This window comes from Penaeus chinensis, chromosome 30 (genome assembly GCF_019202785.1).
Source record: "Penaeus chinensis breed Huanghai No. 1 chromosome 30, ASM1920278v2, whole genome shotgun sequence".
In the NCBI taxonomy this organism is placed as follows: domain Eukaryota; kingdom Metazoa; phylum Arthropoda; class Malacostraca; order Decapoda; family Penaeidae; genus Penaeus; species Penaeus chinensis.
The window spans coordinates 7,498,998-7,510,153 of record NC_061848.1 but is presented as its reverse complement, the minus strand read 5'-3'; the positions used below and the strand labels follow the sequence as shown (position 1 = coordinate 7,510,153).

General features: G+C 38.3%; 2 protein-coding genes across 6 annotated transcripts in view; both read left to right on the top strand.

Moving 5' to 3' along the window:
* LOC125041338 (sorting nexin-14-like) overlaps positions 1-995 on the top strand; it is a 24,229-nt gene extending 23,234 nt beyond the window's left edge. For all 5 annotated transcript variants that reach the window (XM_047636204.1, XM_047636206.1, XM_047636203.1 and 2 more), the window contains one exon: positions 1-995. This exon is cut by the window's left edge and continues 982 nt beyond it. The gene's annotated coding sequence lies outside the window, so the exon portion shown is untranslated.
* A 3,788-nt stretch (positions 996-4,783) lies between these two features.
* Positions 4,784-10,759, top strand: LOC125041359 (ribosome biogenesis regulatory protein homolog). Its single transcript, XM_047636239.1, has 6 exons — positions 4,784-4,990; positions 7,505-7,642; positions 8,002-8,122; positions 8,758-8,994; positions 9,270-9,505; positions 10,442-10,759. Exons 1-6 carry the CDS (start codon positions 4,821-4,823, stop codon positions 10,665-10,667), a joined length of 1,128 nt encoding a protein of 375 aa, XP_047492195.1. The 5' UTR covers positions 4,784-4,820; the 3' UTR covers positions 10,668-10,759.
* Positions 10,760-11,156: the final 397 nt, after the last annotated feature.

The following is an 11,156-nucleotide window of genomic DNA, read 5'->3' as shown; positions in this document are numbered from 1 at the left end:
ATTTTTAATCTTAGAAGGTAAAGTCAGCTGAGACCTATTTTCCTCGCATGAATTATTAAGCTTATTTAATTTTACAAACTATTTTAGATGTCATATACGCAGTAAGTTGAAATTGGTGTCCATGGTCCGTGATTGCTCACTGAAGTGGCCTTGCATTTGGTAAGTTTGTTTCAATATACAACTTTATTTACACTCCTCATTGCATTGCTTAAGAAAAGTGATTTAATAAGTAACAGTTTTTGGAATAAGTTATTGATAGTTATGAAGGAAGAGGGGAATGATGGTTAAAGAAGGATTTAAATAAATCTGCTTTTGCCATTCCTATCAAGAAGAAATACAAGAAGGCCTTGTGATTGATATATATAAACTGGTATATTTTAGTTTAATTATACTTTACCGTGGTATTTGTATGAGCTTACTCATGTATGTGACATGGTTGAATAGGTGACAATGGGTAATAAATCTTAGGATATATTTGACTTTGAGTGAAACAATGCTGTCAAACCATAATTTCACTTAACAGTTTTATTTTTATAGGTATTAAAAATAAGATTCCTTACTTCCAGTGCTTATTTTAGAAATGTGAAATATATTGATTACATGGTTAGTTTATGCTTAAGAAAAGTGTGACTTTAAAGACCATTGTACAAGATGAATATGGTGGTTTTATGCAGCTTCAATTTTCAGGAAATGAATGATGGTGAACTTTCTGTTTTCATTATATGGTTGTGCCAGTAATTGTGAATTTGTAAAAATAATAATAGATGTATTGTAAGTAATTATTATAACAGTAACACAAGAGTATAAAAAATCATATATACTATTTAGCTGTATTAAACTTATCATTCCATTAGTCAGTGACATCATGGAGGTGCCATGTTATTTTTCATTGATTTTACCAAAGAAGAGTAATATAAATCATATAGTTTTTTTCTGTGATAACAGCAGGTTACAGTATGTATTGTAACAACATATCAATAAAGACATTACAAATGTGTGGTTCTTTTATTTCGAAAATCCAGTCTGATGATTTATTTAAAGAAGAAAAAAGGGAAATAAAATTTATAAATACAAGAATACAGAATTAATGATAAAATAAAAAGTTAAAACAAACCAAACCAAGGAAGAGAGCAGAAATGCACAATTGAGATGGTGAAATTTTCGTTTGTTCCATTCATTGTTTTGTCTGGAACTCGTTCTGCAGAAACCCTCCACAAGGATATATGTATTGTTATTAATCTACAATACTGATTTTATAAATACTGGGATGGCTGGTCTCCATTTTCCAACGATGTTCCAATTATTTTCTTTTGCATTAAACACAATAAATCTGAAGACATCCTGCTTTTGATAATAAAAATGCTCTTTTGGCTGACATGTGAAGGGTATAGCACTGAGTTGGGGTAGCCTTGTTAGATATATCAACCAAGTTTGTTCCTTGCAGCCTGCATAGTTGCAAAGTGCATCTAATATTCATGGAAGAAGGAAAATAATATAAAAGCACATTTTCCTGTAAACCTGCAAATTCCAACCACTTACTCCATGCCCCACCCATCAGCTCCTCTTGTCATTAAGATGAATGTTTTAGAACAGTGGTTTCCAAACTTTAATTTAATGTAACTATCAGGGGTATGTTACATATCCTATGAAAATCTGTGTGCCTACTAATCTAAAAACTTAAGCTTCAGTATCCATGTGAAAGGAGGCCAGCTAGATCTTTTTCATCCAATAAATGCTTCACGGAATACTTAAGGATAAAGGTAAAGGATAAGATTACAAAAAATAGCTTGTGTGCATCTCCCCCCCCCCCCTCTCCCTCTCTCTCTCTCTCTCTCTCTCTCTCTCTCTCTCTCTCTCTCTCTCTCTCTCTCTCTCTCTCTCTCTCTCTCTCTCTCTCTCTCTCTCTCTCTCCACAACATGGCTTTATGATGCATTATCGGGCAAGGCGACTACCGCTGATAAATAATAGACGCGTTAGGATAGGTAGTGGGAGGAAGAGGAGAGATAGAGAATCTCGCCACCCCTCAAAATCACTTCATCATCCCTCTGGTGGTCAGGACACCCTCTTTGAGAACCTCTGTTTTTAGGTATCGAAGGAGAGCTTCTGACACCAAGTCGTTATTTAGACTGCCCCCAGAACTGGTGTTATTCCTGATGAGCCTGTTGGTAGCTTTGGTGGCTGCATCAGCCCTGCTGTTTGACAGGAGGAAGTGTGCCAAGGAGGGTCGCACCCCAACTCCTCGTGCTCTGAGGAGAGTGGCCCTCTAGGCATTGGATATTTGTTCCGGCGTTCCCCACCTTGTGAAGTAATTCCTTAAGCAGGTGATGAGCTTTCCTGAGCTAGCATCTTTCAGAAAGAATGTAAACTCTATTAGCATAGGCCAGATAAGTGTTGCCCTCAAGCTGGAACATGTCAGCGACTACCTGCTGGATGGAGTAGTCTAGCAATGGGTGATGATTAATGCTTCCGAAGGAAGGGAAGGGGCGTGCATCTCACAATCCTGGTTGCGATGGTGTTGGAGGTCACCCTCCATGCCTGGCTCAATATAAGGAGTCAAGCCCTTGGTGCCCTGCGTGGAGATTGGAAGCCATTCTGTGTCGGAAGGAGGCAGGAATTACCAAGCGTACCGAAAGAGTAGGTGACAAGATCTCCAACCGCCGCCAGCTGATCCTCACAGCAGGATGCTTCTCCAGATTTATGTGGGTGCCAATCTTCCAATTGCACCTTGTCGATTAGCTGCTCTGGCCACTGTATCTTTGCCCATGATGAAGCTGCATTCCTAATCAAGTGCTGCCACTGCACACACCGCAACTACAATGTAACCTTGGTCCATGGCGTCCTCATCTGGCATCCCTTGAGAGCAAGGAGTATGCTCTATTGTATTTAAGTGCGAATCTAAATTGAAGGAACCAGCCTTGGATTCACCACAGATTCACCTATCTCTAAGCTGCCAAACCAATGGGCGATGGTCTGTCATAGCAATGAGGTTAGGGCACTAGGAGAAACAGCCGAGCCTTGCGCTTACATCACGCTACCGCCAGGGCTTCCCCTTCAGTTGCTGAATACCCTGCTTCTGTCGTGCTTAGGTCGCGGTTGCCGTAAAGAGCCAAACGCCAGTCACCATCCATACCCCAGCAGCAAAATTGAGCATTTGATGAAATGTAAGTGCACAAGAAATCTACGAGCCCTATTCTTTCAATGGACCAATCAGTCACAACTGCTGCAGGTCGAGATCTGTCATGTTATGGCCAAATGGCAGAGGGTGGCCTGCGCATAATGGAATCTCTACTTCAGTTGTTCATCCCAGCATAGCTGCTTGCCTGCTGGTGTCTTGAGTAGTATAGTTCTCGGAATGGTTCCTTGATAGGTGGAGTAGCTAGAAATGGTGCCAGTTAGTTAACCATGTCATGCCAGAATACGATGGCTGTGATGATCGGTTGGTCTGGCATTGAAAAGTCCCTCGCCGAGCGCACAAAGTACAACTACTTGGTTGATCTGCCCCCGATACCTATGTGGCAACTGGCAATGCCCAAGCACTGGATCCAAGGTCTATATTGACCTTGTTCAGACAGACCGACAGACAGACAGACAGACATGCATACATACATACATACATACATACATACATACATACATACATACATACATACATACATACATACATACATACATACATACATACATACATACATACCTACATACATACATACATACATACATACATACATACATCATACAACATACATACATACATACATACATACATACATACATACATACATACATATACACATGCATACATACATACATCATACAACATACATACATACATACATACATACATACAACATACAACATACAACATACAACATACATACATACATACATACATACATACATACTTACACACATACATACATACATACATATATACGTACGTACGAACACACACACACACACACAAACACACACACACACACACACACACACACACACACACACACACATACACACACACACACGCACACACACACACACACACACACACACATATATATATATTTATATATATATACATATATATACATCTATATACATATATATATATATATCACTTAATGGAAAGCCATTAAGTGGGGCGTCGTAGTCACGGGTTTAAAGAGAGTCATAATAAAAACGATAGTACTATATACTACTACATCTACTACTTTTATTGATAAGAACAATAACCATAGTAATAATAATAAATATAATAATAATGTTATTATTGATAATAGTAGCAATGGTAATAATAATAGACCTAATGATAATAATTATCTATATCATAATTTTGCTTGTTTCTTCCGGTCGCTCACACTAAATATTACGCTACGTAACGTCAGAAATTATATATGTGAAAGTCACTTAAATTTGATGAAAAATTAAAGAGATAACTGACGATATAAACATTTAAAAAATAACACGCGCGCGAATAAAGTCATAATTTTACGATCTATTAGAATATTTATAATCTAGTATCCCTACAAAGATAAAAACTAATTAATAAAAACACATATTGAATATACATAGAAAACCTACCTACTGGAATATATGTATAAAACACCTGCGCACTCTAACACTTCACTTCTTTCTCTTCCCGACAAAAATCACCTACAACCCCTTCACATAACATCTATAATAAATAAAGATATTCAACATATATTTCCCATGTAATATACACATAAAAAACACAAATATGATAGATGAATATAAACAAAAAAAACTCCTGCGCATCTCGCCCTTCACTCGTTCTCACGTGGCCGATGTAAACAACACAAACATGGCTGCGACGGAAGACCAGCTCGCTCGGCTCTCCAAAGTCAAGGAAATCATCACCAAAGCGAGCCAGGAATTAAAATCGATAGAAGTTAACAGAGAAATAGAGTTGGAATTCGATGTCGGGAATTTATTGGTGACGGATAAGAACACGATCGACGAGGAGGCTGTCTAGTGAGTCCGGGTTTCGTCCTTTTTTTTTCTGTTCTGTTTTCTCTTTTAGCAAATTGTTCTGTTTATTATATATTTTTTGGGTATTTTTTGCGCCACTTGTTCTGTTTTTGTTGTTTGTTTTTGGGGTGTTTATGTAGGTTTATGTTGTATCGAGGAAGTATCATCTGGTAGAAATTGATTGCAATGGTGCAATATGGTATTGATTTTTTTTTTTTTTTCCTTAGATATGCTGGTTAATGTTACTGAAAATGACACACAGAGATAGAGGGAAATGGATAGCACCATCTTACACAGTATACAATAATAGAATAGGAGACAACACAGATCCAACTGCTCCAGCCTCTTATTTACCACAAGTTGAAAATATCCACTGCATATCACAGCTCAGAGACAAAGACCACAACGCCCTCACACAGCCTCTTTAATGTTGTATTTTCTATTAGTTGACACAAGGTGCTAACAGAAGAGGGATACAGAGTGCCCCCCCCCCCCTATCAAGGGAATAAATAGATGATAGGATAAGTTAGGTCGGGATTTTTGGGTTTGCATGGTACCCTGGTTTTGGAAATTCGTCTCAGTCTTAATAATGAAGCATTATTGCTATGCGTTAAGCAGTAACGCATAGCATGCTAACATGGGATGAGGGTTGCTGGGGGGGGGGGGGTGAGGGTAGCTAAGCTTAGGTATTTCATGAATGTTTTCTTAGGTCTACCGGTGTAAGTTGGTAAAATGTGTCTCCTTTGTTTTTGTGTATTATGTGGGAGCCTGTTCCAGTAATGAATAGTGAGTGGCAAGTATGTGTATTGGTAAGAATCTGTATTTGTGTGGTATTTTATGTATTTCTGGTCATGAGTGTTGTGTGTATTGGTTGTGTTTGTGTGGTGTAAGTAATCTTGTTTATTTATGTCCGTTTCATCATTTGTAATTTTGAACATGGATGTTCATTTGTGCTTGTCTACATATAGTGAGGGCGTTCAAGTGTTGTAGTTGTTGTTTGATAAGTGTTGTAATGCCAGAAGTTTTAGTGTAATTGTTTGTAAAGAACCTGGTTGTTGAGGCATTAATCTTTTCTAACTTACTAATATTTGTTGTATGTGTGGGTCACACACTACTACACACTACTCCAGTGTTGGGTGGACAAGTGATAATAGTGTGTTTACAGCTTTGTGTACAGCTGTGTAGGTTCCTCCTTAAGAAACCCAGTGTTCTGTTAGTTGTTTGTTGTCTATGCATTTGTTAAATTCAAGTTGGTTTGTAGTGGGATTCCTAGGTATTTGTGTGATGGTGTGTTGGGTAACTGTGTGAGTGAATTGAATATGGGAATTTTATAGGTGTTTGGGAACATGTGAAATTTATGATTTTACATTTATCTGCCCAAAAGTTAATTTGCCATGTAGCTTCCCATTGGTCAAGGGAAGTCTAGGTCAGTCATCAGATGTCTTAATGAGTCTATAGATGAGGCTGTCATTAGCAAAAATTTTAATTGTAGAATTAGGAGTGGATAGTGAGAGGTCATTTATGTAAAGTAGGAAAAGGAGAGGGCCTAAGACGAGAGACAGAGACAGGAATAGTTGGATGTAGTACTAATAAGAAGAATGTGCTGAGTCCTGTTAGAAAGAAAAGCTGTGATCCAAGAAAGAGTTGTTCAATGATTCCATAAAACTCTCAAGTCTAACACAATAGCATCCACGAACTCATTGTCACTCATCATGACATTTCCAGACTCTTAGACAGATGGGACATTAAACAGGGGGATGTTATTTTGTTAGACTTTGCCAAAACCTTTGACCAAATTTTATGGAATCACTGGACAAACTCTTCGCTGAAGAGAAATATGGCAATTGGGTTTGGGCCTCAGGGCAGAGTCCCTGGTAGAGAAATATAATTATCGGATGCAGGTGTAGAGTTGAAGCCCCCAAGTTAGGAAGGATTTTGGTTCATACAACAATTTTTGCAGATCCTCAGGAGTGACTGGAGTAATAGGGACTCAGAGGGGTGTAATCACTTTGTAAACTGTTACAAGTACTCTCATTTATATTATCTGCAATGGAAAATAACAGAGAAACACACATAATACAATGTGATCAATTGAAACAAGGATTGATAACTGACGAGTCGGATGGCAGTGTGAAACAAAAAAAATTCTATAAATATGTTCTAGAAGACATTTGCATTGGCTTTTAAAACATTACTTTGTCCTCACAATTATACTGGTAGTTAAAATCTACTCAAAATTTGCTGTTGCTGTTATTTGTAATACAAGGTTGACAGACAGTCTAAAGGCCCAATATAAGTTATACTTTACATGATGTCTACAACTCGTTCACCATTCATGAAAGATATGAATAGTTATTGTGTTGTATCTTTTGTATTCATGTGGTTTCATTCAAGTTTCATTTTTGGTCAAAGAAATAAAGGATCTACATAGGTCATTGATGCTCTGCTAATAGGTGAATGCATATGTGCTAGTGTGTGTAAATGTTTATATGATTATATGTCTTCATTCTTTTGCAGTAACCCAGACACAAGACCTGATTATCTTCAAAGTCTGGCCCGAGATGGTGTCCAGGCTCTTATGAACAAAGTCTGGGACCTTCCATCACACACAGAAGACAATGCAGTTTTTGTCAGTCTTCCCAAACCCACCACAATGTAAGGTTATTTGCAAAGGTGTATTTGTATCTTCTTATGCACTTGTATGGAAAACCATTCAAAATTTCCCAAAATCACTTAGAACTGGTTTTATATTGGGTGATCGCTTCATCTGGGGAGATTATCTTTCTCAGGTAGTTTCATTATAGGTGCTTGACATACTGAAATATGTTGTCATACTATAATTTTTAAGGAATATCCTTAAATTTTGTGGTGTGACAAAAAAATGTGCCAGTGAATAGAAGGGTTGTGTAGCTATTTGTTTGGATTCATTTTAAATTTTAGGAAACCATTTTTCCTGAGAATACATATAATTTTTGGTGTGTGTATTCAAACGAATCCTTCATCCCCACAACCAGCCTTCCACGTGAAAAGCCCGTACCCAAGGAGAAAGCGCTAACCAAGTGGGAACAGTTTGCACGAGACAAAGGGTTAACGAAGAGGAAGAAAGACAAGAAGGTCTGGGATCACATCTTAAAGGTAGGTGCCGATGGTCTGTGCCAAGGAGGAGCAATTTCTAGGGTGGTGGAGACAAGATGATTTATCCCTTTTTAAAGATAATATTTCCCATCTTCATCCAGTCAGTGGAGAGAGTGGTTCATATGTAGTTTTTGGGTATTTAAATGACTTCACACCAAATTTATTGAAAGAAATTTCTCTTGAACCATATATAAGAGAAATGAAGTTGCTAATAGCTAAATTATTAGCATTGATAAAACTAAATAATTGATGAAATGATTACATCAAAGCATCTATTGCTAATATATTCATGAGCATTATGGAATAGGAAAGATTTTTTAGATCTTTATATTCATTGAGCCCTTGAATATAAAGGGTGAAATGTTGTTTCACATAATGATGTCACCGAAGAGAGGGAGGGAGGGAGGAAGGGAGGCATTAAGTTTAATGACTTGAAGAGGGAAGCTAATCCATCACCTATTTTTTGTGTGGTGAGACAAGTCCAAATCTTTGACACATATATAATGCTTTTTTGCCCATCCTATGCACAAGGAAAACTTTGAATTTTCACAGCCTTTTGGGGTTAGAGAATGCTCTCTTTTGCAAATTGACTTAGCATGTTCAGTATCCAAACCCTAATCCTCCTCTCCTCTCAGAGATGGGTGCCCCGGTTTGGTATGAAGAAGGTGCAGGCGGAGAAGGAGAAGAACTGGGTGAAGGAGGTGCCAGGCAATGTGGACCCCTACGAGGACATGTTCGCCAAGGAGAAGGAGCTCAAGAGGGAGCGCGTAGCCAAGAACGAGTACCAGCGGCTCCGCAATATTGCCAAGTCGAGGAAATTGAAAGTACCCAATGTGGGGGTCACTGGGAATGACCTTGCTACTAGTAAAGATGTAAGTAGCTTTGTGAAGCCTTTATTGTTTGTTTGTTTTGTTTTGTGTAATGGTAAATCTTTTAAATAGATAATGTTGTAACCTTTGCGTTCGAGTGTGACATTGTTGAAAATAAAGAACTATTTTTACAGTAGGAAGAAACATCTCTGACAATATAGAATTTAAGGAGGATAACCTAATTGCAAAAAGAGTTCTCAGACAATTGATTTTGGTTTTCAACATACAATTTTGGAAAGAGAACTGATAATGATTGCTACTGACCAAAAAATTTTCAGTTGGGTGTGGCCATGCATCACTCCCGATTTGCGACGGCATCAAGGGGCAAATTCCAGCCGACATTGCCCAACGAACAAGTGCCTAAAGGCCTCGGCAAGAAGCGAAGGCACGAGCAGACCACAGGTGACGGCCGTGCGGAGAAGAAACGCTATTTGGAGGTCTTGAAGAAGGTGGAGAAGAATGAGCTTAATCTGTCTACAGCCGTACACAAGCAGATCAGAGAAGAAAACATTGAGTGAGTTTGGTTCTCCATTTGTAGTTCATATCGTTTATATGCACTTTACTATTTTCAGTACTTATTGATTCCCTATTCACTGCTCCTGACTTTTTTCTCTTTACATATTTATTTGTATATTAATTAATTTGTTCTCTCACCCTTCCCACTCCCTTTCATCATCTACCCCAATTAGTGCGTGTGGCAGGAGTACAAAGCCATGCCCACAGTAATAAAAGTTCATATGTTGTCTTTACACATAGATGACTCGACAAGTTCTTAGTTACCAAGGAGTCAGTTATTACCTATCTTGCCAGTTAACCCTTTTCCTTGATTTTTTGAAAGCTTCATTTCTATTTTTTTTATTGTCTTTAATGTTATTAATATTTTAATAACAATTTGATAATCATAATATCAATAAGAATGATAACGATGTCAGTATTAGTAAGAAAAACACATTTTCTCGCAAATTCAAGGATTCTGGAAATCAGGTACAATCCCAAGGTCTTTTACATGAATATATAACATTAATTTTATTTTTTATATCCATGGAGGACCTGGTGTAGTCATTTTTTTTGTGTGAGGTTTTGCATTCTCTCTCTCTCTGTCTCTCTCTCTCTCTCTCTCTCTCTCTCTCTCTCTCTCTCTCTCTCTCTCTCTCTCTCTCTCTCTCTCTCTCTCTCTCTCTCTCTCTCTCTCTCTCTCTCTCTCTCTCCCCCCCCCCCTCCCCCCCCCCTCCCCATTAGCTGTTCATAATTTCATCAGTATTATTTATTGGTTAGCAGAACCTAACTACCCTGGTTCCACAATATCACACAGTGACACATAGTGACACACAATGACACACAATAACACACAAACTGACACACACACACAATAACACAGAAAAAAGTCTAGGCCTCTAAAATCAGATTCCAAGATGACCAGCGCTAACCCCCAAACCCTTTCATCTTCCAGGGCCGACCTCTCCAAGAAGGGAGGCAAGAAACAGCTGCGCAGGTCCAAGGCAGGAGGACGCCACAGGACCAGGTCGGACCACCGGGCATCCAAGCTGGGCATGGGTATTCACGAGAGCCGGAAACAGAAGATCACCAAGATCAAGGCCAAGCAGGAGACGGGAGGGTTGGGGCTGGGCAAGGGCCGGCGCATGGATAAGACTGGGGGCAAGGGCAAGAAAGGCTAGGCATTCCGGAGTGCCTCTTGGCCGAGGGTTATTATATACTAATGTTAGCATTTTCTGTTTTGGAAAAAAATATATGTAATGATAAAAAAGTGGATGTAGTCTTTTATTGTTTTTTCCTGATCTTTCAAAAATTATCTTTTTTTTTTTCTTTTTCTTTTTTTTTTTTTTTGCTGCTGAAGAAAATGGGAAGTTCAAATTTGATGCTGCACTGCATGACCCATGACTCTGTAATGATGAGGATGTTAATAAAGATATTGTTGCAGTTAGTGTTAGACTAAATGTATCTGCATCTGAGTGTGCGTGTGCGTTGTGCGTGTGTGTGTAATATATATATATATATATATATATATATATATATATATATATATATATATATAGATTTATAATTATATATGATACCCCAAATTATGCAAATCCACGCAAATATGCACAAATGCGCATACACTCACATGTGGGCCATTTGTGTGCGCACTTGCGTGTATTTGTATA